This window comes from Monodelphis domestica, chromosome 5, assembly GCF_027887165.1.
Source record: "Monodelphis domestica isolate mMonDom1 chromosome 5, mMonDom1.pri, whole genome shotgun sequence".
In the NCBI taxonomy this organism is placed as follows: domain Eukaryota; kingdom Metazoa; phylum Chordata; class Mammalia; order Didelphimorphia; family Didelphidae; genus Monodelphis; species Monodelphis domestica.
Genome location: NC_077231.1, coordinates 101,061,394 through 101,089,054, shown reverse-complemented (window position 1 = coordinate 101,089,054; position 27,661 = coordinate 101,061,394). Strand labels below are relative to the sequence as shown.

At 49.8% G+C, this 27,661-nt stretch overlaps 1 protein-coding gene across 8 annotated transcripts in view; it reads right to left on the bottom strand.

Moving 5' to 3' along the window:
- Nucleotides 1–366: 366 nt before the first annotated feature.
- The window catches only part of TRIOBP (TRIO and F-actin binding protein), an 81,340-nt gene continuing 54,045 nt past the window's right edge, over nucleotides 367–27,661 (bottom strand). For all 8 annotated transcript variants that reach the window (XM_056798904.1, XM_007503463.3, XM_007503465.3 and 5 more), the window contains 12 exons: nucleotides 21,638–21,706; nucleotides 21,004–21,093; nucleotides 20,533–20,642; nucleotides 18,798–19,311; nucleotides 18,530–18,640; nucleotides 10,824–10,971; nucleotides 8,521–8,623; nucleotides 7,037–7,196; nucleotides 6,641–6,754; nucleotides 5,895–5,981; nucleotides 3,891–4,054; nucleotides 367–2,765 (listed from right to left, as the gene is read on the bottom strand). In XM_056798904.1, coding sequence (XP_056654882.1) covers nucleotides 3,893–4,054; nucleotides 5,895–5,981; nucleotides 6,641–6,754; nucleotides 7,037–7,196; nucleotides 8,521–8,623; nucleotides 10,824–10,971; nucleotides 18,530–18,640; nucleotides 18,798–19,311; nucleotides 20,533–20,642; nucleotides 21,004–21,093; nucleotides 21,638–21,706 — 1,668 coding nt within the window. In that variant the 3' untranslated portion in view covers nucleotides 367–2,765; nucleotides 3,891–3,892. The remainder of the gene's footprint in view (nucleotides 2,766–3,890; nucleotides 4,055–5,894; nucleotides 5,982–6,640; nucleotides 6,755–7,036; nucleotides 7,197–8,520; nucleotides 8,624–10,823; nucleotides 10,972–18,529; nucleotides 18,641–18,797; nucleotides 19,312–20,532; nucleotides 20,643–21,003; nucleotides 21,094–21,637; nucleotides 21,707–27,661) is intronic.

The following is a 27,661-nucleotide window of genomic DNA, read 5'->3' as shown; positions in this document are numbered from 1 at the left end:
TCCACCTGGACCATTAGCATAGCTTTTCAACCAGATTTTCCTCCTCCAATTTATCCTGCACGTTACTCCTCTGGTCATGAACCTTCAAAAGCTCCCCATTGCCTACCAACTCAGGTCCAGTCTCTTCAGTATCTTGTTCTCCTCTACCTATCCAGTTTTCTTCTTTACCACCCCAACTGGCAGGCAGCTAAATGGTGCAGTGGCGTCAGGAAGACCCGAGTTTGAAATCAACCTTAGATTCCTGCTCTGTGACCTTGGGCAAGTCACTTTCTTTAACTGCAAAATGGGAATGACAGCACCTATCAGGGTTGGTGTGGATATTGAATTAGATGTTTGTAAACATCTCCAAAACCCTGAAGCACCATATTATTATTACTATTTTGGATTTATTGATATACATCAGTAATGACTGAATATTACTATTATTGATATTTTCTTAATTCCAGGTAGATTCCCCTGTATTCTCTGAACTCAGCTTTACTTTTTGCTTCACAATTGTCTAGCACACAGTAGATGCTTAATAAACATTATAGGGGGCAGCTGGGTGGCTCAGTGGATAGAGCCAGGCCTAGAGATGGGAAGTCCTAGGTTCAAATCCAGCCTCAGACACGTCCTAGCTGTGTGACCCTGGGCAAGTCACTTAAACCCTTACTGCCTAATCCTTTCTGTTCTTCTGTCTTAGAACCAGTACAATACACAGTATTGGTTCTAAGACAGAAGGTGAGGATTTTTTAAAAAGGCTATAGAGTTGCTGCTGGGCTCATTTAGTCCTTCCTCGCTTCCATTGGGCCGCCATCTTGGACATGTGGAGCACTGGGAGGAACTGGGTTCCATTCCTAGTTCTGTCGCTGCCTCGCTGGGACCTTGGTGCCCCAGCTCTCTCCTGGCTCGTCTGAGCTCACACCACCCTTTGTCCTGGGAAGACCCAATCCCATCCGAGGCCATGCTTCCTCTGCCAGCTGTCCAGCCCAAAGGGACCTCTCCCTCCTTCAGTCGTGTCCAAGTCTCATGACCCTATTTGGGGCTTTCTTGGCAACAATACTGGAAGGCTTCACCATTTCCTTCTCTAGCTCGTTGGGCAGAGGGGAAATGGAGGCAAACAGGATTCAGTGCCTTGCTCAGGTCACTCAGTAAGTGTCTCAGGCTGGATTTGAACTTGAGGAGATGAGCCTTTCTGGCTCCAGGCTCTGAGCTCCACGGCGCCCCCTGGCGTCCCTCTTGAGTACTTTCCTTAGGAACTGATGGTCCAAGCTGCTAGTTATGGTTCCTTCTCCATGGGTCTAACTTGCTTAGCTCCCTTCTTAGACTGTGGACAGCCGGGGGGGGGGGGGGTAATTGTTCTCGGTGAGTCTCCCAGAACCTAGCACAAGGCCTGTACACAGGAGGCACCCAGGGTCTGTTGGGTCATTGGGCTAAACTCCGGAGCCTCCCGTGGGAAGGTGGGGGGGCGGACTCGGGGGCTATAAATTCTGCTCTCTGACCCTGCCGGGTCTGTGGAAGAAGCCGATCCCTGGAAATATCTGGGGCATGAAAATGGAACACAAAAACCTCAGGACTTATCAAGAAAAGGGAAAACGTCAATGAAAACAGCAACAAATGGCAGTGTGTGAAAACCGGATTGTGATCCAGAACTTCCTTGAGCCTCAGTTTGCGTGGCTAAAAAATGGGGAAAGAGGAAATCCATCCCTAAAGTCCCATTCCTGACACTAACTAGCAGTGGCCATCGCTGGGCCTCAGTTTTCTCATCTGTCAAGTGGGCTAGATGGCTTCTAAGGTCGCTCCCAGCACCAGATCTCTGTGCCTCTGATTTTGTGGCATGGATTCTTTTTTTATTTTTTTAAACTCTCACCTTCTGTCTTGGATTCAATACTATGTATTGGTTCCAAGACAGAAGAGCAGCCAGGGCTAGGCAATTAGGTTAAGTGACTTGCCCAGGGCCACCCAGCTGGGAAGTGGCTGAGGTCACATTTGAACCCAGGACCTCCGGTCTCTGGGCCTGGCTCTCCATCCACTGAGCTACCCAGCTGCCCCCTGTGGCACTGATTCTTAACTGAATTTGTGGGACAGAAAGGCCAGCTCCCCACTGCCCGCTTCTCGTTCCCAGGGATCGAGGACCCAGAGCTAAGAGGATGTTTTATTAAGTTAAAAGTTTACTGTGCAGGAGAAATGCCCCGCCTTCACTTTTGGCTCCGGCGGCCCAGCTTCACACGTCCCCTCCCCCTCCCCATAGCCATCTGTCCATCCGTCCGTCTGTCCATCCCCAGCCCGAGGCAGCAGGGGCAGCCAGCCTCGGTGTGGGGGAAGGCCCACAGCAGGCAGGAATGAGAGAGGTGGGGGGCTGGGGTGGGGGGAAGCCGGTTCTCCTCCTGCAGACTGAGCCGCAGGGGCTGCCCCCACCCCCAGCTGGGGCTGCTGGCTGAGGGGGGCGGTAGGAGAGAGCCCCCTCAGTTCTAGGCTTAAAAAAGGGGGGAGGAAAAAAACTCTATAAAAATCTTTTCACATATAAAATCCCGAAGAAGGTGCACGTTAAGACCCAGTGTGAAGGGCGCGCTCAGATCCGCAGAGTGTGTGTGAGTGTGTGTGTGTGAGTGTGAGTGTGTGAGTGTGAGTGTGCATGAGTGTGCGTGAGTGTGTGTGAGTGTGTGTGTGTCCGCGCTGCCCAGGAAGGTATGGTGAGAAAGCTTGGCTTCTGGTCTCCTCGGGAATGGGGAGACCGCGTCTCCCTTCTGCTGGGAGGGTCCAACAGGGGATGGAGCGACCGGAACCTACAAGACAAGAGGCAGGAAATGAGGGCAGCTTCCTGCCAGCCGGCCCCTGGAGCAGCGGGCCGCGTGCTAGTCCCATCTTTTCTTTTGGCACGTAAGGCACCAGAGGCCAGAGAGGGCAGGCAGTTTGCCGGAGGTCACCCCGCAGAGCCAGGACCCAGCCTCGGGCTCCTGCCTTTGCGCCTTCCTGGTCTGGAAGCATGGATTCCAAGGCAGAGGAGCCCTAAGGGCTGGGCGACGGGCCACCTCCAGGAAGCGTCCGAGGCCATTGAAACCTAGGCCGTCCTGTGTCTGGGCCAGCCAGCGGCCCCCACCTCATTCTTGATCCCTTAAATGGGCCCGATCAGCGCTGCTCTGTCGGCCTGAAAGGGGCGGCTGAAGGACCGTGGAGGACCCGTACAGAGCGTCCGGCCCAACGACCATGTTTTCTAGCACATGATACGGGACCATCAAGCAGTACATCAATCAAGCAGTGCATTATTATTACATGCAACTAGAAATACTACCCTAATATATAAAAATAAACACAAAATAAACAATACACATGTGAAAAATATTACGTGAGGTGGCACAGTAGATGAAGGGCAGGCCTGAAGTCAGGCCGACTTACTCCCTAGCTGTGTGACCCTGGGCAACTCACTTCACCCCGTTGGCCTCGGCTTTCTTGTCCAGAAAATGAGCTGGAGAAACCCCCTAAATGGTGCCACAGAGTCAGACACCACTGCCTGCCAAGGAAATGTGCCAGCACTGAGGATGCCAAAAGAGCAGGAGGCAATCCGTCGGGGCAGACGGCCTGATGAACACGTCACGGTACGTGGCAGAGGGGGGGTCGTCATTATTATCACAGGACAGGAGAGAGCCCGACTCCTCTGGCTCCCCAAACTCCCCCTCTGCATCGTGAGCCTTCCTAGCGGGCCCCAGGTCTCCCCTGAGCCTCTCTCTGAAGCCGCTTCCTCCTCCTCCCCCCGTGCTCCATCTCCACTCTCGGAGCTCTTGCCAAGGCTGTCCCCAATGCCTACAGCACCGTCTCTCTTCCTTCTGCTCCTCAGAGTTCCCAAGCGGCCTTCAGGACCCCGCTGCAGCCCTCCTTTGTGCAGGCTCTCCTCTGCCAGCCCGCCCGCTCACCTCTAGTTGTCCAGATTGTTGCGCAGCGACTCCTTTTCTCGGAGCGCAGCCATGGCCAGGCGGAGGTGTTCCTTCAGTTGCTCGATCTCCCACTCTGACCGGGTCTTGATATGGTTCAGCTCCACGTAGACATCCTGGTACTTCCCTGAGGCAAAGCGCTTGTCCTGCCGGGAGAAAGGTCAAGGGGAGGGGTTTCAGGAGCAGAATTCTAGGGCAGCTGGGTAGCTCAGTGGATGGAGAGCCAGGCCTGGAACCAATACTTAATATTGATTCTAAGACAGAAGATTGTGGTTTAAAAATAGCGACAATGAGGGCTCAGTGGATGGAGAGCCAGGCCTAGAGAGGGGAGGTCTTTGGTTCAAATCTGACCTCAGCCACTTTCTAGCTGTATGACCCTGGGCAAGTCACTTGACCTCCATTGCCTAGACCTTACCACTCTTCTGCCCTGGGACCAATATGCAGTATTGATTCTAAGACAGAAGGTAAAGTTTTAAAAGGGGGGAGGAGACAGAGACAAGGAGAGAGGGAGAGAGGAAGGAAAGGAGAGAGGTGGTAGGGAGAGAGAGAGAGAGAGGAAGAAGGAAGGAGAGAAAGAGAGGAAGAAGGAAGGAGAGAGAGAGAGGAAGAAGGAAGGAGAGAGAAAGAGGAAGAAGGAAGGAGAGAGAGAGAGAGGAAGAAGGAAGGAGAGAGAAAGAGGAAGAAGGAAGGAGAGAGAGAAAGAGGAAGAAGGAAGGAGAGAGAGAAAGAGGAAGAAGGAAGGAGAGAGAAAGAGGAAGAAGGAAGGAGAGAGAGAGAGAGGAAGAAGGAAGGAGAGAGAAAGAGGAAGAAGGAAGGAGAGAGAGAGAGAGGAAGAAGGAAGGAGAGAGAAAGAGGAAGAAGGAAGGAGAGAGAGGAAGAAGGAAGAAGAGAGAGGAATAAGGAAGGAGAGAGAGAGAGGAAGGAAGGAGAGAGAGAAAGAGGAAGAAGGAAGGAGAGAGAGAAAGAAGGAAGGAGAGAGAGAGAGATGGAGAGAGGAAGAAGTAAGTAGAGAGAGAGGGAGGGAGGGAGAGAGCGAGTGAGCAGAAGCCCCTTGAGGGCAGGCGCTGGTTCACTTCTGTCTTTGTCTGTCTTTGACCAGATGCTAAAGGAACACTTGCTGACTGGTCCCTGTGGGGTGGGGTAGGAGGAGTGGGGTCAGTGGGATGGACGTGTGCCAAAATTTGGCCTGTGAGATTCCTCCGGTTTGGGGGCGGAGAAGGGCATGGGAGAGGGAGAGGAGGTGTATCCTCAGTACTTTTTTTAACTCTCACCTTCCATCTTAGAATCAGTACTGTGGGTGGGTTCCAAGGCAGAAGAGGGGTCAGGGCTGGGCATGGGGGTTCAGTGACTTGCCCAGGGTCACGGAAAAGTGCTGTGAAGCCAAATTTGGGGCCAGGACCTCCCATCTCTAGACCTGGCTCTCTATCCACTGAGCCACCCAGCTGCCCTCAGCTGCCCCCATCTCAGTAATTGTGAAGAGCATAAAGCAATCTCTCCCCCACTAAAAAGGGCACAAGGGAGTCGAGAACTGGTCTAGCTTAGTGGGCACACAGGGCATGTCATGCTCGGGCACAGGGTGGATGGGATGGTCTTGGGCTCTAAGCCCTCCTCCGGCTCTAAGATTCTGGAATTCTGTTTCCTGGAGCCTCCCCACAGCCCCTGAGGATGATCAGCGCCCCCAGACCCAGACTTACTGGAGGGCCGCTTTTCTCCATCTCCAACACGCCCGGCCCCCCAGAGGCTGGCAGCAGGCCTGCGGACTTTCTGAAGCAGGCCCCTGGGGAGCCAGGGTGACCAGGGGCTGGGCACTGGGTGCAGCCGGCCCCTTACTCCCTGCTGCCCCCTAAGGGTGTGTGTGGGGCTCTATTCTGTGAAATGCCCCTCCACAGGCCTGGCCAGGCAGCACCCCTGTGTCTCAGGGGAAGGGGTGGCAGTGGGGGGCGGGCTTGTGGCTCCGCAGCCCCCCTGCCTCTGTCGCACACCCACCTTGTATATCATCTGCAGCTCGTCCCGGAGGCACTGAACTTCCTTCTTCAGGTACTGAAGCTCGTTCTCCTTCACCCGGAGGAGCATCTGAGGGGGAGAGGGCAACCCTGACCATCTGGGGGTTCCAAGCTGGAGAGGGTGCGAAGGAGCCCCCAGCCAACACCCGTGATCAGTCTAAACTCTGCTCGGCATTCAAGGCTCTGCCTGCTTGTCCCTCTCCTTCCCCTTAAGGCCTTCTTGTAGGTCTGCAAATGCCAGGACACACATCAGATTGCACTTGAAAGTTTGCAAAACGATTTTTCCTTATGGCAAACCTGTGAAGTTGGTGGTGAGAGTGACAATCTCGTTTTCCTTAATTGTTCTTCTTTGTCACAAGGGCAAGGATGAGCGTGGGGTGGGGAAGGCTCTCTCTCTCTCCCCACCAAATGACAGTAAAGACATTAATAAAATGTATTTCCCTTAGCCCTTACTCTGTTTTGGTAACACCTTTAAGGCAGAAGGGTGAGGGCTAGGCAAAGGGTTGGTTGTGTCTTGTCCAGGATCACACAGCTAGGACGTGTTTGAGGCTAGATTTGAACCCAGGACCTTTTGTCTCTGGGCCTGGCTCTGTCTTCTGAGCCATGTAGCTGCCCCCCTCCTCCCCCCGCTTGTTCAAAGAAAATGTGATCAAGGTCTTTCCTCCCAAACCAACCTGGAACTCGGGCCTCTTTGCACTCACTACCAGAGCTGGGGATGGGCTCTCTCACCTTCAGTTCGTAGGAGTTCCTCTCGTTGTTTCGCCCGTGGCCTTCGCTCGAGGCCTGGGAGGCGATGAAGTTTCTTAATTGGCCGATCTCTTCTGAAAGGCGTGAGTGAAGTTCCTGGCAAGCAAAGGAACCGAGCTTGGGGCTGGAAGGGACCTCCGGGGTCCTCTTGCCCAGTCCCTTTGACAGAAAGGGAAACCGAGGCAGGAGGGGGACAGCGCTTTCGGGGGTTGAGGACAGGGAAGCTTTCATGCTGATCCCCGAATCGGGCAGGGGCATCCTGGGGCGGCGCTCTGTCTCCCCCTTAGCGGGGAGGTCACAAGGGGCCAGGACTTTTGGAGCAGGACTGGGGTCGGGGCAGCCCCCCATTTTCTCCCGACTCTGTCCCCTGACTCCTACCTGGTTCTGCCTCAGCAGCCCCTTGCCTTCCTGCTGACAATGCTGCAAGATGCGCTCCCGTTCCTCAGCCTGGCGGGTCAGGTCTCCGATCTCCAAGCACTTCTGGGAGTATTGCTCCGAGAGAACCTGCAATTCTCGCTTCAGAGAATCCACGTCAGACCTGGCGCCCAGGGAGAAGGGGAAGGAGGAGAGAGGAGCGGGGCGTGAGTCACCTTCCCCCTCCACTGCATGCCTAGAACTTCACTGGCTTCACCCCTCCGAGGGCGAGGAAGGAGGGGCGGGGGAAGGGCCAGGCGGGACAACTGGGGGGCCTTCCTCCCCCTGGCCACAAGTCAGGAGCCGTTTTAAGAAAGGACAATCACACAGACCCAGGAATCGGGGGACTGAGGTTCTAACCCCATTTCTCCCCCTAACCTTGGGCAAGTCACTGCCCTTCGGAGCATCTGTAAGATAAGAGAGTTAAACTAGGTCAGGGCTTCCCTCAACAAGGGCTCCATGAATTGTTGTTGCTGTTCTTTTAAAAAAAAAACTTCCTTCCTTGTTCTGAAATTCATTCTAAAAACTATCTTGTTGGGGACAGCTGGGTGGCTCAGTGGATTGAAAGTCAGGCCCGGAATCAGGAGGTCCCGGGTTCAAATCTGGACTCAGACACTTCCTAGCGGGGTGACCCTGGGCAAGTCACGGAGCCCCGGCTGCTCTTCTGCCTTGGCACTGGTAGCCAGTGCTGATTTTAAGACAGAAGGCAAGGATTTAAGAAATTGTTTTTGTTCATTGTAGTTCAATAGAATTCGTTTCCTCTGTCATCATCTGTAGAGTATTTTATGCTTTTAACAGCATTAACCTGAGAAGAGGCTGACGGGCTTCCCCAGACTGTCAGAGGGTCCAGGACACGCACAGAAGGTTAAGGACCCCTCGAGGAGTTCATGTTCTCAGATATTTTATGTTCTACAGTTTCTTCCGACTCTGCCCTTCCCTGGTCTAAGGCCCTCCTCATCTCAGACATTCCCTGTCCTCCTTGCTATCTACCGGCGTCTCTTGGTGGAGTGGCATATCACAGTTCTTTGCCATTATTAGTTCCCAGATACACCCTGAGGACTGGGTGAAATCTCTAGGAGAAAGGGAAAGAAAGGTTGGGCTTGTGATTCGGTAAAGATGGGGAAGGGGCAGGCTAGTACTGCCTTAGTAAGAAGGTTTGTATTGGCTCAAAAGAGCCGATTGTTAAATATACACCTCAGAAATCAGCAAATCCTACAAATAGGGGCTGGATTTATGGGTTGATTGTCTAGACTTGAGAAAAGGCTGGAAAATAATTGAATCATGCAGATTAGACTCAGAAGTGTCTCTTCTGTGTAATTTCCTGCCCCCCCTCCCCCCAAAAGCCAGTTGTTAGACATTCACCAGCACACCCATGCTTCGCTGATTCAAAAAAGACCACCAAATGGCCTGGCCCAATGAAGCCCACTTTAGCATGCTCATCATCTTACTGGTGCTGTTTCCGGAGACTCTCTGGGCCTTGCTGAAGACTTCTCGTCTTTCCCAGCTCCTTGTTGAGCTCTTCCTTAAAGGCTTTCTTCATGGCCTCAATGGCTGGTGGAGAAGGGAAGAGAGAAGATCAGGGGCTATCTAGCCACTAAGATGTCCTTCCTCTAAGACGGTGTCGAGCCATTCTGAGGAAGTGTTTTGGGTCACAAACTTCTTGGGTTCATCCTCTGAGGTCCCTTCCAACTCTAAGCCCTTGATCCTATAAGTAATTGACCTTTGGGCCTTGGTTTTCTCAACTTTAATGAGGGGATTGGCCAAGCTGGCCTCCTGGGTCCTTACCTCTCTAGATCTATGAACCAGAGCAGCTAGGGAGGGAGCTTAGTGGATAGAGAGCCAGGTATGGAGGATAAGAGATCCTGGGTTCAAATTTGGCCTCAGACACTTCCTAGCTGGGAAAGTCATTAACCCCAAATGCCTAGCCCTTACCCCTCTTCTGCTTTGGAACAGATACTTGGTATGGATTCCAAAACAGAAGGTAAAGGTTTAAAAAAATTGGTCTATGAGCCTAGGACCTCTTGAGGCCTCAGATTGCCCCTCTAGAGAATGAGTGAGTTGGTCTTGATGAAGGCTTATGTCCCTTCTGTATAACTGGAAACCTTGTACCTTTGAACTACATTTCCCAGGAGCCTACTGACTTCCTGTCATTACGTGCTGACGTAAGCAGGAGATAAATTGGGTGGTCTTCCAGCGCTCTTTGCTTCCTGTTGGCAGCTTTGGAAGAGTGGGGCTTTTGAGAGGGTAGATTTATTAATTTTTTTAATTTTTGATTAATTTTAATTTTGAAATTCACAAGTATGAAACAGAAGACTTAATACAGCATAAAATAGAACAAGACTAACAGATGAAACAAATTCCAATATGTAGAATTGGCTTTTCTTTATGAGTCATTAAAAAAATTCAACATGGTACTTTTAAAGCTATCCACATTTTTCCCAGGCTTCTTCCTGCTCTATTGCATATATTTAAGAAACCCATCAATATCTATCTTCTATCTTCCTTCCTTCCTTCCTTCCTTCCTTCCTTCCTTCCTTCCTTCCTTCCTTCCTTCCTTCCTTCCTTCCTTCCTTCCTTCCTTCCTTCCTTCCTTCCTTCCGAGAAGGGCAATCCTATTCCTCATCTCCCTCACTGCCAAACTTTCCTATCTAAAATTGGAAAAAAAACTGTCAGAAAAGTAGTCAATCAAAATAAATCTTTACACTGTCCATGTCCCATAAACACTGTATTCTACATCTTATATCAATCAGTTCTCATTCTGAAGGCAGATATTGATAAATCCTCTGCAATAGTGATTGATCACTATAATAGTAAGAGCTGTGAAATTCAAACTTATTGGCCTTTACAACATTGTTATTTTCATTAATCAGTTTCTCCATTCTACTTCTTGCATGGTGAATTAGTTCATATAGCTCTTTCCTGGTTTTACTGAAACTGCCCATGTTTCGTGGCATACTTGTGTTTTATGAAATTTCTATATCAAAATTTTCAGGATATCACACTTTAGTTACCAATCCTTTGGCATAACAAGGGGAACTGTTATATTTTTGTAGTCTTGAGTAATCCCCACCCCCCTTTAAGGGAATTGAGCAGGTAGATTTAGCTTGGACACATGGTTTTATTTTGTTAAATAATTACCTTTTTATTCCTTTACTTCTAGCGATCATTAATAAATCTTATAAAATATAATATTTGAAGTTATTATATTACTTTTAATTTGTACATTTCCTTTTAGGACCAGGTTGTTATAGGTTATCTCAAATTTTGTAGTTGTGCGACTTAGCTTCTGTCATCCTTTTTCTTAGCAGAAAAGAGGAGCAGCAAGCAGACTGACACTAGGAGCAGCTTTGACACTAATCAGCTGTGTGCCATCTGCAAAATGGGGAGGATACCACCTAGGAGATTATTGAGAGAATCAAGCTAAGCAGCGTTTGAAAAGCATAAGGTCTCTATCCTTGCAAGGTCTGCAACACCTTAGCAACACCAAAGGATAACAAGGACATCAGAACTAATACTGCTCAGTGAGCTGGGACAAGAAGCACCCTTGACTCTGTCCCTCAATTGCCTCGTCTTAGGTAAAGTTACTTATCTGCCTCAGTTTCCCCACCTGCCAAATGACCAGATGATCGCTTTGAGGTTCCCTCCCCACTAGACAGTCTATGGATCTAGGACATCCCCTCCATTCCTGAGTTTTTGCTGTTTCCCATTCAAGGCAGGGAAGGGAACGGAAGGCTGTAGGAAGGGGGCTCACCAGAGGCTGTGGCTGCTGTCTCCTCCGCCAAAAGCCATTCCTTCTCCTGCTGTAGCCGCTCCAGTTCTCGCTGGTGATGCCGCTGCAACTCTTCCATCACCTGCTGGTGGGATGACTCCATCTCCGCTAGGCTCCGCTCACATGCTTCCTGCAGGGGGCCAGAGCAAAGGAGCCACGGAGGGCCAGGGAGGAGAGAGCTCTCTTAAGCTGGGGCTCATCCATGACCCTCTGGGTTTTTTAGAAGCAGGTATTTAAGGATTCCAAGAGATGGCGGTGAGGAGGGCCTACACTGGTTCTGTAATCCATGACGGACACAATGAGGAATTTATGTTTATATGTATTTGTAAATTAGAGGCATATAAGATTTATTGTTATTATTATTATTGTTAATTTTTTAGAAACTGTTACCTTCTGTCTTAGAATCAATTCCGTGTATTGTTCTAAGGCATAAGAGTGGCAAGGGCTAGGCAATGGAGGGGTCAAGTGACTTGTCTAGGGTCACACAGCTGGGAAGTATATGAAGTCAAATTTGAACCCAGGACCTCCCATCTCTGGGCCTGGCTCTCAACCCACTGAGTCACCCAGCTGCCCCCTATTATTATTATTATTGCTTTATGAAAACCCTTACCTTCCATCTTAGAATCAATATCATGTATCAGTTCCAAGGCAGAAGAGCTATAAGGGCTAGGCAATGGGGGTTAAATGACTTGACCAAGGTTACCCAGCTAGAAAGTATCTGAGGCCAGATTTGAACTCAAGGTTTCTGTCTCTAGACTTGGCTCTCAATTTACTGAGCCATCCAGCTGCCTCTAGATAAAAATTATTCTTAATAAGCCAGTGTAAAATCTTGAATTTTACATCTTTCTGCATAGTTCACATTTAAAAAAAATACTTTTTGTATCTGTTGTGCTCCCTTAGACGCATATGGACCAAAGGGACCGAGAAGCAAGATGGAATATTGCTCTAAGGGACGCCCATCTGATTGGAAGGTAGAATGACCAAAATTAAGTCATGCGAGAGAAGGTTAGGTGGGGTGGTGGATAGAGCGGTGGCTTGTTATCAGGGAGACTCATCTTCCAGAATTCAAATCTAGCCTCAGACACTTAATAGCTCTGTGACCCTGGGCAAGTCAATTGACCCTGTTTGCATCAGGTCCCTCGTTTGTAAAATGAGCTGGAGAAGGAAATGGCAAACCACTCCAGTATCTTTGCCAATAAAACCCCAAATGGGGCCATGAAGAGTCAGACACGACTGCAACGACTGAACACCAAGAGAAGACTGGACAGGTAGGTTAAAATCAACGCATGAAGGGACTCTAAATGCACGGTTTTATGTTAGAGGCAATTGGGATCCTTGGAAGGCTTTTGAGTAGAGGAGTGACAGGGTCCCACTTGTGCTTTAGGAAGAGTGGAGGATAGATTGGAGACTGGGAGAGCAAATTGGGAGGCTACTGGAACAAATGATGAAGGAGAAAAGAGAAGGTCACAATGGCATCCACTAGAGTGGTTGTGGTTGGTGATAGGGACACCAGAGGCTGTGGAGGCAGAATTCGTGTTTGAATGGAGGGAGCTGGGGAGAGGGAATGTCTTTCATAGGTTGACTCTTGGGTGACCAGAAAGATGGTAACAAGGAAGGATGGAGGAACAGCAGGTTGGAGTGGGGTGGGGGGCGGAAGTTCCACATTGGACATGCTGAATTAGAGATGCTTATTCTGTAGCAATGACCGACTGTAAAAGGCTTGGCTATTCTCATCAGTAGAACAATTTAAGACAAGTTCAAAGGACTCAGGATGGAAAATGCTATCCATCTCTAGAGAGAGAACTGATGAACAACACGGTGCAGATCGAATCATTATTTTTTCACTTTATTTTTCTTGCCTTTTTTTAAGCAATATGACTAATAGAGATATGTTAGGCATGCCTTCACCTACATAATTCTCATATTACGTGCCTTCCCAGTGGGTGGGAGAGAATTTGGACCTCATAAATTTTTTCAAGTGAATGTTTAAGAAAAATAAAAAAGATCCCTATCCCCTCAAAAAAAAAAGAATTAAAATGACTTTAGGACACCCAGGAAGAGATATCTAAATTTTGATTACATGAAATTGAAGTTTCTTTTTCCAAGAACAAAATCAATGTAGCTAGAATGAGACAAGAAGCCGTTAACTTGGAAAAATCTTTGCACTGAATATCTGATAAAGATGTATTATTCAAGATACATAAGAAAATTATATAAGCTTATATTAAATCAACACTTTTCCAAAGAAGCTCCCAGTAACCATTTGAAAAAATGCTCCAAATCCTGGATCCCAAGAGATATACATGTTGAATTCTGAGGTTTCAACTCATACCCAGGAAATGGGTGAAGTTGTCAACAAAAGAAAATGACAAATGTTGGAGGGAGTTGGGGAAACAGATATACTGAGGAAGTTCACCTCCAGTCATGGTCTTGACCCTTCAGTGTGTCTCTTGCCTCCCAGGAGGTCTCACCATTCTAGAAAGCAATCTTGAATTACACTAAGAAAGTGACTCAAATGGTCAGACCACCTAATCCGAAGACCCCATTTCTAGACATATGCCAAGGACGTCCAAGATAGAATAAGAGGTCTCACTTACACCAAAAGCCCCATTTTTTTGTGATAGTGGAGAACTAGTGACAGAATAATTGCACATAGATTACAGCTCAAATAACCATGATATGTGAATATAATGGGCTATTACAGCACCACAAGAAATAGTGACAATTGGGTTCAAATCTGCTGTCAGACCAATACACTGATATACTGGCTGGTCTTATTGGCTCAGTGGATAAGGAAAGGGGTAGGAATAGGGAACTGTATTTAGAAACAAAGCTCATTAAAAGCAAAAGATATCAATAAAAAAAGATAAACTTTTAAAAAAGCTCTCTCTCTCTTTAAAAAACCCTTCCCTTCCCTCTTAGAATCAATACTGTGTATTGGTTCCAAGGCAGAAGAGTGATAAGGGCTAGGCAATGAGGGTTAAGTGACTTGCCCAGGGTCACACAGCTGGGAAGCATCTGAGGCCACATTTGAACTCAGGACCTCCCATCTCCAGGCGCTCCCCAAAAGATTAACTTAAAAAAAATGATTACAAGAAAGCAATAGTGACAGGGGCATGTAACCAAGAATGAATACAAAAGAGGATGAGTCCTGTTGGGATGGCACTAGGACTATGGATGCCCAGACTGACCCACAGCTTGCACAAATGCCAAAAACAATCCCCAAAAGCCTTGTGTAAACTAAGTGGGAGGCAAGAGACACACTGAAGGGTCAAGACCATGACTAGAGGTGAACGGGATGATCAATAATGGAAAGCAGATAGAAAGTGACACCCTTCCCCTCCTACTTTCCTTACTGAGGTGACCAGAAAAGCCTGAATGAAAAGAGGTTAATGAGGGAATTTAACCCAAGATAAGCAAGAGACGTAAGAGGACACCTGGCCACCCTCCACCAGGGTGAGTCATCTGGCCCCAAGGAACTACATCCCAGGGCACAGAAAGAACAGGCGGATGTGATTGCCAAGCGGCTATCCGTGATCTCCGAGAACCAGAGAAGGACCTCGGCGTTGGAGAGGGGCGGAAAGAGTTGGTATCATTGGCAGAAGGGGAAGAAATTGAATGGTAAAAGCTCACCGATGCAGAGCTTCGTGCTTCTTTCCGGCAAAATACGACGGGGATGATGAATGCTGTTAGATATGTGTAATCGTAAGAAGCAGCCTGGGGTAATCGATAGAGAGCTGGTCCGAAAGCGAGGGGATCTGGGTTCATCAACTGGCTGAGTGCCCTGGGCAGTTCTCTAAGATTGTGCCAACAGAGATGTGCCAACTTGGGCTGGTTGAAGGAGCTTCCACATGCCAATAAGCTCACAGGGATGGCCCCATCCCTTAGCATTATGAATATTCATTAGGCTAGTGGTTTGTAAGCACCCATTCATTTAAGGATACAAGGACTATCGTAAATCAGAATGGGTGATGCTCGATAGACTAACTTCTGTCTCTGTTGGGATCACCCAGCTGCGCCATATCCTGTAGCGTTTCTTTGATTTTCAGTGAAGCTGCTGACAAAACCTCTCTCTCGTGGGCAAGATGGAAGGATGGGACTTGGGTGCTAGTGAGGTTTGATGGGTTTGGGATCGACTGACTCACTGAGCTCAGAGTGGCCATTAATGACTTACGGTCAATGCAGAGAAAGGGTTCTCATCCTGGGATCTGTGACGTTGGTTTTTTTTAAGTCTGATAACTATTTCAAAAAAACCCTCTGTCTTTTATTGTTTGCATTTAAAAGCAGAGCTGTGAGAAGGGGTCCACAGTTTCACCTGACTGCTCAAAGAGAAGTCTCTAATCTGGTTGCCCAGTGAATAGTGTTCACTAGTTTTACTGAAGAATAAGTGGGCATCCATTAAGCACTTCCTATGTGCCAAATGTCAGGGAAATGAAACTCAAACAAACATAGCCTGATGACTCGGATAAAGGCACAAGGAGGAATACTGGAGAAAGTGAGAATGATCAAATCTGCAGAAGAGACAGAGCTGAGACGGATGGGATGAGGGAAGTGAGCCTCAAAAAGATCTCCATCTTGGCTAGACTGTTAGGTTGAGTCTAATAAGAAGATGATAATATAGTCATCATTGAGAATACTTCAGTATACTTTAAGGCTTGTGAAGCACTTCTTATGGATTGTCTCATCAATCCTCAAATCAACTGTATTGGGGGGCGGGTGCTATTGTTATCTCCATTTTACAGATGCAGAAACAGAGGCTGAAAGGAAAGATGAGATGGGAGGTCATGCGCTTAGGTGAAAAGACCTACATTTGAGTTAAAAAAAAAAATCCAACCTTATAAGTAGTGGCAGGGAGAGATGTGTCCTTAGTAAACTTAGTAAACTTTGCTTGCACATTAATGGAGTGGCAAAAAGGCAGAAGTTTGTGCCCATTGTTGAGAAAAAAGACCCATGAGTCTCAGGGGGCTGTGTCCTCAGTACGAGACAAGAGTGGGGAAGAGAAGAGGGAACAAGCATTTATTAAGAACCTACCTAAGCTAAGGGGCATGGGGGGGGGGTGTTCGTTTTCTAAAACCCTACCTTCCATCTTAGAATCCAGATTAAGTATTGGTTCCAATACTCTCCACTGAGCCACCTCGCTGTTCCTGCTAAGGGTTTCATTTGATCAGTGGGATGATTGGAAAAAAACAAGAGCCACAACCAAAAACCTAAGGCCATCTTGTTTTCTGTCATGATTTTGTCAGTGAGGGGGCCCCAGCTGCTCTCCGTCTGTGATGGAATAGATGAGAGGTCCTGGGATTTGTCAGAGACACGGGCCGCCCTCTGAGCTATCGAGTCTACAAAGGATCCACTAGGGTTCTCTCCCCTGGCCAGACCACTCTGGGTACCATGTTTTAGGATGGCCGTTGACAAGCCTGAGAGTGCCCAGAGCAAGGCACCAGAGGAGATGGGAGACTAGGTCTTACAAGGAATAGCCAGGAGAGCGGAGTGTGTTTAGTCTGGAGAAGAGACAGTCTATATGTACTGGAGAGTCAGTTTCCTATACACTCTCCCTCTTCTGTTCTTTGTCTAAGGAAGAATTTGTGTTTGCTCCATGAAGAAAACAGGGGTGAAAAAAAGAGAAGATGTGAGAGGAGGGGGCCATGAAAGGTGTCATCGAATACCTGAAAGCCTGTCACAGAGAAGAGGGATGCGTTTTGTGCTGCTTGGCCCCAGAGGGAGGAATAAGGAGATCAATGGAGGTTCTAGGAAAGCTAGAACTTCCCAGCAACGAGAGCTGTTCCAAAGGGAAAGGAGCTTCCTCGGAAGAGCAGTGAGGTCCTCAGTGGTGGAGGTCTTCCATCAGAGGTCGGAGGAGCTCTTGTCCAGGGCATTGCAGAAAGGAGGCTGTTCACGGTACCCTGGGCTAGCTGGCTACTGAAGCCCCTTCCAAAGCTGACATACGCCTCAGTCTCCAGTCTGCCACCTCCCCTGAGTGCCCATCTCATCACGGCTAGGGGGAGACCCCCGGTTCTCCCCACTAGAGATTCCCATCGAGACAACAAATTCTTGAGCTTCCCCAAATCTGCTCTTGCTTCAGATTTCCCCTTTTCTGCTAAGTGTCCCCTCCCCAGGCTGCAGCCCCCAAGCCCCAGGCACCTTCTGACTCCTTCCTCTCTCAGTCACCAAGCCCTGTCCCTCGAGGTATCTCCCGTGGTGGTGCTTTCTAGCCCGTTCCTGCTGGCATCACCCTGACACAACGCCTCGCCACTCCTCACTGAGGTTGTGCCCACAGCCTCCTCACTGTCCTCCCTGACTCCAGTCTTCTCTGCTCACTTACTCCAGTTTGATTCAATTCAACTCAACTCAACTCAACTCAAGGATTTATTAGGGCCTGCTCCGTGCTAGGCACTGTGGCCAGCCCTGAGGATACACTCAGACACAAACAGCCTTTGCCCTCCAGGGGCTTACATTCTACCGGGGAAGGCAAACAGGTACAAAATACAGTGCATGAAAGGCAAGAAGGAAGGGGATTGCAGGTCAGAGGGAAGCCATTTATCCAAAGGCACAGAGGTGGGAAATGGGACACAGCCATCTGGAGGACTGAGCTCGAAGCAGGAGTGGAGAAGAGCAGAGGCATGAGAGAAGGCAGCAGGGCGGGTGGGAATCACGCTGGAAACATTTTACAAAGAATACAACAGATAACGCATACAACAAAATTCACCATTTCCTACGTTAAAAATGGACAATCAGCTGGACAGCCGGGTGGAGGATGACTTGGGAGGCGACTCTGGATTCAGGGCAGTAAGTTAGGAGGTGACTTCGACAGCGGTCGAGGGCAGAGGGAAGGGGCCCAACCGAGTGGGAAGGAGGGAATGGATGGACGACGGCTCTTTGGGGAGGGGAGGGGAGAGCGGGGGCGATGGACAGGGAAGGCTCCTTGGTGGGAAATGGGGGTGCCTGGGAAGATGGCGGGGACCTCACAGGAAGAGGGAGGCTGGAAGGAGGGCTGCCAAATTGATCTCACTGCTCTCATAACATCACTCTCTTGTCCTTGGTCCCCTCCTCCACTGGGTCCAGACCTAGAGCTATGAGGGGACTCTCTGAGGTTAGCCAGGAAGGCAATGTGGGGGAGTTGGCAGGGACTTGGGAGTCAGGAAGACCTGAATTCAGATCTTATGAGCTGGGTAGCCTTGGGGTGCTCAACTAACTTCTCTTGGCCTCAGTTTTCTTTATTTGTAAAATGGGGCAAATGGATTCAATCCACCTCTAAATCTATGATTCTAGTTGAACCCCAAAGTCTTGTTCTACAGATTAGGAAACTGAGGCTCAAGGACATTAAATGCCTTGTCCAAGGCCACAGAAGGAACAAGTCACAAGGGTTTGGAACCCAGATTCTGTCTCTAGACCCAGGACTTTTAAAAAATCCTTTACACCTTCTGCCTTAGAATCAATCCTGTGAATTTGTTCAAGGCAGAAGAGCAGTAAGGGCTGGGCCATGGGGGTGGAATGACTTGCCACATAACCAGGAAGTGGCCACATTTGAACCCAGGACCTCTTGTCTAGGCCTGACTCTCAGTCTACTAAGCTACCTCGCTGGCCCCTGCTGGAGGACCCTGGCCCTACAGGGTGGGCACCCCCCAGACTCTCCCGGGGGACACAAGAGAGGACGTCTGTCCGTGCCCCGCTCAGGCCCCGGTGCCCTTTACCTGGGAGATAAAGCCCCGGGGGATGTGGCCATCCTCGTGAGGTTTGGGTGGGTCCCGGGAACCATCCCCTCGAAGACGACAGGACTCCAGCTGAGCCCGCAGGGACTGGACCTGTGTGGAGAGCGGGGTGGTCAGTGCCGGGGGGCCCTCGAGGTGCGGGGGGGAAGCTGGCGGAAGGCCCCGGCCCAGCCTCTCCGCTCGCTCGGGGAAGCCGGGAGACTCAGGCCTCCCCCGGGCCCACGGACACGGGCGAGAGAGCGGCCCGTACCTCCTTCTCCAGGGCCTCGGTCGAGTCTCCGGGAGGCCCCTTGTGCTCCCCTTTGCTCTGGGGGAGCAGAGCCGTCAGGGGCACCCGTTTGCTCTCCCTCAGGGGCAGCCTCTCCAGTTCTAACCACTTCTTCTCAATCTCATCGCTGAGCCGGCTCTGCTGGTCCTCGGTGAGGGGGCCCCCGAGCGCCTTGCGGGGCCCCTCGCCCGCCGCCGGCTCGCCGGCCCGGCTGTTGCTCGCCTCGAACCACTTGCGGCGCTCCTCGGAGCGCTGGGCCAGGTCCCGCTCCAGCTCCTCCTGCTTGGCCCCCCGCACGCTGCCCCCCCGGCGCTGCGGCGCGCCCTGGTGCAGCGGGGAGAGCTCCACGTAGTCGAAGGACTGGCGCGGCCCGTCCGCCTTCCGGCCGGTGCTCCGGCCGATGACTTCCGGGGCCGGACGCTGCTCCTCGGCCCTGGACGAGCCCTTCTGGGAGCTGTAGCCGTGGATGGTGTTCTCCTTGTTGCTGTCGGACAGCCTGCGGGGGGAGGACAGCCCCGTCAGAGGGGCGCGCTGCCAGGCCTTCCAACGAGGGCGGGCAAAGGGACTGGCCCAGGGGCGCCCAGCTGGCCAGGGAAGCCGGGACCTCCCGCCTCTGGGCCTGGCTCTCCCTCCGCTGAGCCACCCACTGCCCCTGTGCATCTCTTCTAAGAGAGGCCGGGCTGGGCAATCAGGGTGGCACAGCTGGGATGTGTCTGACGCCACATTTGAACCCGGGTCCCCTTCACTCCAGGCCTGATGCTCTCTCCACTGCGCTACCTAGCTGCCCCTTCACAGCACCCTTAAGTTCACCCCAGGCTCAGCTCCTGGCCCATTGCTTCCAGGAAGGCCTCCCTGATTCCCCCTCTTGTGAGTAGTCTTGCCTTTCTCGGGTCACCTTCCATTTATTTGTATGAACTGTCCCCAAGGAGAGCGTGAAGTCCTTGAGGGCAGGGGATGTAGTAGCTGTGAGACTGTGAGATCTCTCTCCTCTCTGAGATTCGGTTTTGTCATCTGTAAAAGGGGGCTAGCCTGCAGGGTTACGGGGAGACTGAGAGGCCCTTGACAAGCTGTAGGAGGTTACTGCTCGGTCGTGCCCAACTCTGGGACCCCGCTTGGGATGTTCTGGGCAGACACCCCGGAGGGGTTTACCATTTCCTTTTCTAACTCATTTTACAGATGAAAAACGGAGGCAAACAGGCGGAAGTGACTTGGCCAGGGTCATACAGCTAAATAAGGGCTAGAAACAGAACTCAGGAAGAGGAGTCTGCCTGACTTAAAGCCTGGCACTTTATCCACTGAGCCACCTACATGCCCCACTTTACAGATAAGGAAACGGAGGCAAACAGGGTGGTTAAGTGACTTGCCCAGGGTCACACGGTTCACAAGTGTCTGAGGCTGGATTTGAACTCAGGAAGAGGAGTCTTCCTGACCAGACCAAGCCTTTGTGCCTGTCTAGACTGCTGTTACATACATGTTCCTTATTAATATGTTGGTGATCAGTGAAGCGGGCAGCGAGCAGCCAGGGGGACGGCGCTGCCGGACCTGCCTCCAACCTGTCCTGGCTGCGTGAGCCCGGGTAGCTCACTTCACCCACCGGTCCCTGCCCCGGGCAACGCTCCAAGAGGAGGCATTCCGGAAGGTACGGGTCATCCCCACGCCGCGGGGCGATGCCGTCTCCCCTCCCTCGCTCCCACCCCGGGGGCATCCCGGCACCTACTTGGTGACATCGGGGGCACTGGCTGGCCGCACCGTCTTCCTCAGGGCCTCAATCCAGTTCCTGCGGATGCCCGACGTCATGGCCGACAGCGTGAAGATGGCTTCTTTGGTCTGCGAGGAGAAGCCAATGGGCGGGTTACCCCAAAGTCGGCCCTGCCCCTCCCCTCCCCCAAGACGGCACTGGGGGTGCAGAGAGCCGTCAGGGGGCTCATTGGGCAGAGAGGGAGCCTCAGAGGGAGGGGGCAAGGTGCCCGCCTAACCACCAGAGCCGTGGGGCTGGAGCGGAGGGAGCAGCCCACCTCCCTGACGAAGAGCCTCAGTCAAAGAGCACAGAAACCACGTGCCTCCGAGGCAGGATTTGAATCCAGGCCCTGGGCCTCCCAAGGCCCTTTCCCAGGCCCCGGAGGTCTCTCTTCCTGGTTTAAAGTTCTAGGATGTGCCATGTCTGAGCCCCCCAGCCCTCTGCACTCACGTGGATCTGGAAGCCATAGTTGCGCTGGACGGGGAACTCAGTCACATCGGTGCAGGAACGCAGGTCGATCTCTCCGTCCAGCTCATCAGCCTGAGACAGAACTCGGCTCATCAGGGCTCCGGATGCTCCGGCCCACCCCGGTCCCATAATCCCCTGGCTTCCAGTTCAGCCTGGCCCTGCAAGGAGGCCAGGCAGCTCTCCTCTCTCTCTATTTTCTTCTTTTATCCCTCACCTTCCGTCTTAGAGTCAATACCATGTAGTGGCTCCAAGGCAGAAGAGCCATCAGGGCTGGGCCACGGGGTCACGCAGCGAGGACGCCGGAGGCCAGACTGGAACTCAGGCCTCTGGGCCTGGCTCTCTACCCACTGAGACACCCAGCTGCCCCCTTTATTATTTGTGCCATTTTCTCTCATCCTCGAACCGTTTTCAGCTATTTTGTTGAACTATTTCCTTCATTTCCCAACCTATTCCTTCTCCTTCCCTTTCCCCATGACCAAGGACAAAAAAGGGGGGAATTGAGCAAAACCAAGGCATCCTTCCTTCAGCCTGCCCCTCTGTGCCCCGGCCCCCTTTGCCCGAAGGGCGCTCTCCCCAGAAGAGCCCAGCGAGGCTCCCTGGCCCGGCCCACTCTTACCTCCTCGGCATTTGAGTCCCGGTAATACTTGAGGCTGGAGTCAGTCAACACAAACCAGTGCTTCTTCCACTGTGGGAGGAGGAGGAGGGAAAGAGAGGGAGAGAGGCTGGGGTTAGCCCTGGGAGGTCACAGCTGCCAGGAAGGCCCCACTGCAGGGGTGGAGAGGGTGAGGAGGAGAGCGAGGAGCACAGGGAAGCGCTAGTAATGAAGGGCTGCAGTGAAGGAAGGAAGGAAGGAAGGAAGGAAGGAAGGAAGGAAGGAAAGAAGGAAGGAAGGAAGGAAGGAAGGAAGGAAGGAAGGAAGGAAGGAAGGAAGGAAGGAAGGAAGGAAGGAAGGAAGGAAGGAAGGAAAGAAGGAAGGGAGGGAGGAAGGAAGGAAAGAAGGAAGGAAGGAAGGAAGGAAGGAAGGAAGGAGGGAGGGAGGGAAGGAAGGAAGGAGGGAAGGAGGGAAGTAAGGAAGAAAAGAGAGAAGGAAGGAGAGAAGGAAGGGAGGGAGGGAGGAAGGAAGGAAGGGAAGGAAGGAGGGAAGGAAGGGAGGAAGGAAGAAAAGAGGGAAGGAAGAAAAGAGGGAAGGAAGGAAGGCGGGAAGGAAAGGAGGAAGGAGGGAAGGAGGGGAAGAAGGAGGGAAGGAGTGAAGGAAGGGAGGAAGGAAAGAAGGAGGGAAGGAGGGAAGTAAGGAAGAAAAGAGAGAAGGAAGGAGAGAAGGGAGGGAGGGAGGGAGGAAGGAAGGAAGGGAAAGAAGGAGGGAAGGAGGGAAGGAAGGGAGGAAGGAAGAAAAGAGGGAAGGAAGAAAAGAGGGAAGGAAGGAAGGAGGGAAGGAAGGGAGGAAGGAGGGAAGGAGTGAAGGAAGGGAGGAAGGAAAGAAGGAAGGAGGGAAGGAAGGGAGAGAGGAGGGAGGGAGGAAGGAAGGAAGGGAGGAGGGAGGAAGGAAGGAAGGAGGGAAGAAGGAAGGAGGGAAGAAAGGAAGGGAGGAGGGAGAGAGCAAGGGTGGAAAGGAAGGGTGGAAGAAAGGGAGGCAGGGATGATGGAAGGGAGGGAAGAGGGAAGGAAGGAAGGAAGGGAAGAGGGAAGGAAGGAAGGGAAAAGGGAAGGAAGGAAAGAAGGAAGGAAGGAAGGGAGGGAGGGAGGGAGGGAGGAAGGGAGGAAGAAAGGAAGGGAGGAGGGAAGGAAGGAAGGAAGAAAGGAAGGGAGGAGGGAAGGAAGGAAGGTAGGAAGGAAAGGAGGAGGGAAGGAAGGAGGGAAGAAAGGAAGGAAGGAAGGAAGGAAGGAAGGAAGGAAGGAAGGAAGGAAGGAAGGAAGGAAGGAAAGGGCATTCACTCAGTACCTCCTAAGTGCCTGGCCCCGTGCTAGGTGCTGAGGAGAGAAGGGTCTAAGGTTTGGAGCCCCAATTCTCAACCCTCACAGATGGATGCTTTGATTACAAGGGAAAGATTCTTGGCCATAAGAAGAAAAGCATGGGTTTGGGAGTCAGGAGACCTGGGTTCAAATCCTTCTAGGGAAAAGCAGGAACAAAGGTATACGAAGGGAGACAGCTGGGTCGCTCAGTGAATGGAGAGCCAGGCTCAGACACAGGAGGGCTGTTCTGGGTTCAAATCTGGCCTCAGACACTTCTTTAGCGGTGTGATGCTGAGAGAGTCCCTTCACCCCCCATGGTCTACCCCCTACCACTTTCCTGCCTTGGAACCAACACATAGTATTAATTCTAGGACAGAAGGTAACAGTTAAAAAAAAATATTTTTTTAAGGCATATAAAGGTGAAACAGAGCTGGCATACAGGGGTCAGCAAGTATGGCCACAAGATCATAGAAATGCTCGGCCTTCTAGCCCAGCCTCCTCACTTGACAATAGAGGAAACTGAGACTTGGAAAAGACACAGAATCCTACATTGAGAGCCCAAAGACCCATTGAAGCCAGTTCTTAACCTTTTTGGTATCATGAATCCCACCTCTGGAAGGCAGGCAGGCAGGCTGGTCTCTTCTCAGAATAATGTTTTAAAAAATATTTTTACCCTTACTTTCCATTTTAGAACCAATTTGATTCTTGGGCAGACGAGTGATAAGGCCTAGGCAATGGGAGTCAAATGACTTGCCCAGGGTCACCCAGCTGGGAAGAGTCTGAGGCCATATTTGAACCCAGGACCTCCCATCTCTAGGCCTGGCCCTCCATCCACTGAGCCACCGAGCTGCTTCCAGAATAACGTTTTAAACTGTATAAAATAAGAAAACACAAGATTAAAAATGTTTTGTTTTCCTTTTGGATTAACTCACACACCCCCACAACTAAAACTTGCATCCTCAGCTGGACGCAGTATTTTTTCAACACTTTCTTCAGGGGGGATTGTATTTCATCAAATCCAAGATTTAAATTTTGTTTGAGATAAATCTTCAGAGAAGAAGCTTGCTAACTAACTGAATCCAGAGAATAAACTGTTTGCAGAAAGATATCTAAACCGTTTCACTACAGGAAGATCCAGAATGAACCTTGGGGTGTGGTTGATTGAACATTTATTTTGAATGTACACTCTTATGCCAAAGGGGACTGCCCCCTAATTGGCTTTTGTCAATGCGCCCAGCAAAACATTGGTTTGCTGTCTTTCTCTCTCCTCTATTTCCCCATATCTACAACTATTATAGTTTTCCTCTTAGTGGGTAAAAATTTTGTATACACTTACAGTTAGAATTTTTTTGGGTGCAGTACGCTTATGTTTAGTGATCAATTGGAGAGACTAGTCCCCCAATCATCATCAGGGGGGATTGTGAATTTTAAAATCTCCATCTTGGTCTAGCATCCAAAATTGTGCACACCCACACTACACGGGCATGTGCTAGTCAAGGACAAATCAGAAATAACTAACTGCCCACCTGGGCTGTCCTAAGCCAAGCTTGAGCCACCATTGGCACTTGTGAGGCACAGGAAGTGACAGAGAGAGCAGCCTCAGAAATTCGCGTACTTCCTGTGGACAGGGCTAGAAGAGAGTTCGTGTTAGAAGCTTGGACAGGGAGGATGCCCACAGACAGCTTCCCTTCAGATCGGTCACGTGAGTCAAGGACTGATTCCTTCTCTACCTTGGCCCTTTGGGCCTAAACTCCCTCTGCCTTGGTCAGAGGTTGAGTAGCCCCTTTCCCTTTTCTCCTCTCTCCTTCTCTCCCTCTCCTTTTCCCTACTCCCGTTGTGATTAAACCTCCATAAACTCTATTCTGACTTGAGTGTTTCATTTTAGGAATTTCATAAGTAAATTCCTTGGTGGCCATTGTTCAATATTATAACAATCTTAAAAGGTAATTTTTTCACTACAACAAAACACAGCTGCCAATATTACCTGCCATCTTGGGGAGCAGGAAGGTATGGGAGGGAGGAAGAGAACATGGGTCACAAAATGTCAGAAAATGATTATTAAAATTGTATCTACATATAATTTGGAAAAAAGATATGATAAAAAAGAAAAATAGTTATGACATTAAAAAAAAACAGATGTTCACAGACCCCAGGTTAAGAAACCCTAATTAGGTGCAGTCCTTCATTTTACAGATGAGGAAACTGAGGCCTGGGGAACCTGACTTGCCAGAGGATCAGAGTCCTGATTTAGAGCATTAGGGGTTAAGTGACTTGCCCAGGCTGGCTGGGGATGGTTGGTAAGGGGGCAGGCAGTATGGATGGATGCTGGCACAGGAGGTGGCTGGATACTGAAGCAGCCTTCCCAGGGTTCAAGCAAGTCCACTAAGTACTCTGTGGTGTGTTGTTGTTCAGTTGTTTAAGTTGTGTCTGACTCTATGGCTCCACTTTGGAGTTTTCTTAGCAAAGATACTGGAATGGTGTGTCATTCCTCCTCCAGCTCATTTTACAGATGAGGAAACTGAGGCAGACAAGGTAAAGTGACTTGCCCAGGATCACACAGCTAGGAAGTATCTGAAGCTGGATTTGAACTCAGGAAGAAGAATCTCCCTGATTTCAAGTCCAGTGCATGAAATTAGAAATTCTCTAGTTGGGTGGCTTAGAACCAGGGGGTTACATTAGAAGGTGGCTTGAGCTCCTCAGAAGACTCCAGGTTCCATGACTTATTGGCCACTTACCTGGGCCCTTTAAATGCAAGACAAGCAGCTCATGATTACTAAAAGGATTCAGAACACTGGATTTGAACATCCATTAGGAAATCTCTGCCACTTATTAGCTGTGTGACCCTGAAGGGGTCTCTCTCAAGGTCTCAGTTTCCTCTTTAGTAAAAAGGAGGGGGTTGAATGATATCACAGATTTTTTTAAACCCTTCCCTTCCATCTTAGAATCAATACTGTAAATTAATTAAATCAAATTTTTGAAAAGTTGGGGGAAAAAAAAAGAATCAATACTGTGCATGAGGTCCAAGGTAGAAGAGCAGTCAGGGCTAGGAAATGGGGTTAGGTGATTTGCCCGGAGTCACAAAGCTAGGAGGTATCTGAGGCCAGATTTGAACCCAGGACCTAAGCCTGGCTCTCATGCTACTGAGTCACCTAGCAACCAATGCAGTTTTGTTTCCTGGGCCCTTTAGGCAGTCGGGAGGGTGAAGCCTCTGGACCTCTTCTAGGAATCATGTTTTTAAATGAACATAAAATATCTAGGTTTAGATATGGAAATAGGTATCAAGTGATAAGACATGTAGAAGCCAGTGGAAAGGCTTGTCCACTCTGGGAGGGGAGAGAGACCACATGAATCATGGAACCATGGAAAAATATTTAAAAGAAACTAAAAATGAAAATGAGGTTTCCAAAGAGGACTAATTCTATTAAAATAAGTTTCTAGACTAGGTGACCTTCTGAGGATCTTCTAGCTTTACATGTTGAACCCAACAATTCAAAGGAGAGTCAGGATGAGAGAGGGGGAAGAAAATGAGATTAGGACTTAGAAAGTCTGAGTTCAAATCCTGGCTCTGCTAATGGAAGGTTGCAAGACAGGACAAACCACTTCCTTTTTCTGGGTCCAAGTCTCCTCATTTGTAGAATGGGGGAATTAGAACAGATGCCTCCTGATCCCTCTAGATTGCACGAGCTTTGATTTACCCCACCGTCTTACAGAAAGGGAAACTAAGTCAGAAGGAGATGATGTAATCAGGGAGTAACCAAACAAGGTTTGGAACTCAGGAATCAGACAGGACACTACATTTGGAGGCAGAGAACCTCAGTTCCAATCCTAGCACTGCCATGGACTATCTGTATGGCCTTGGATAGGTCCCTTATCCTTCCTGAGCCTCAGTTTTCGACTCCTTAAAATGGGGAGGGGGGTTAGTTTCTGAGGCCTCTTCCAGCTCTAGTTCTGTGATGTTCTCCGAACCTCAATTTCTTCATCTGTAAAAGGAGACCTGCACTATTCGATAAAAACTGCTGGGAAAATTGGAAGACAGTGTGGGAGAGATTAGGTTTGGATCAACACCTCACATCCTACACCAAGATAAACTCAGAATGGGTGAATGACTTGAACATATAGAAGGAAACTATAAGTAAATTGGGTAAACACAGAATAGTATACATGTCAGACCTTTGGGAAGGGAAAGATTTTAAAACCAAGCAAGACTTAGAAAGAGTCACAAAATGCAAAATAAATAATTTTGACTACATCAAATTAAAAAGCTTTTGTACAAACAAAACCAATGTAACTAAAATCAGAAGGAAAGCAACAAATTGGGAAACAATCTTCGTAACAAAAACCTCTGACAAAGGTCTAATTACTCAAATCTATAAAGAGCTAAACCAGTTGTACAAAAAATCAAGCCATTTTCCAATTGATAAATGGGCAAGGGACATGAATAGGCAGTTCTCAGCCAAAGAAATCAAAACTATTAATAAGCACATGAAAAAGTGTTCTAAATCTCTTATAATCAGAGAGATGCAAATCAAAACAAATCTGAGGTATCACCTCACACCTAGCAGATTGGCTAACATGACAGCAAAGGAAAGTAATGAATGCTGGAGGGGATGTGGCAAAGTGGGGACACTAATTCATTGCTGGTGGAGTTGTGAACTGATCCAACCATTCTGGAGGGCAATTTGGAACTATG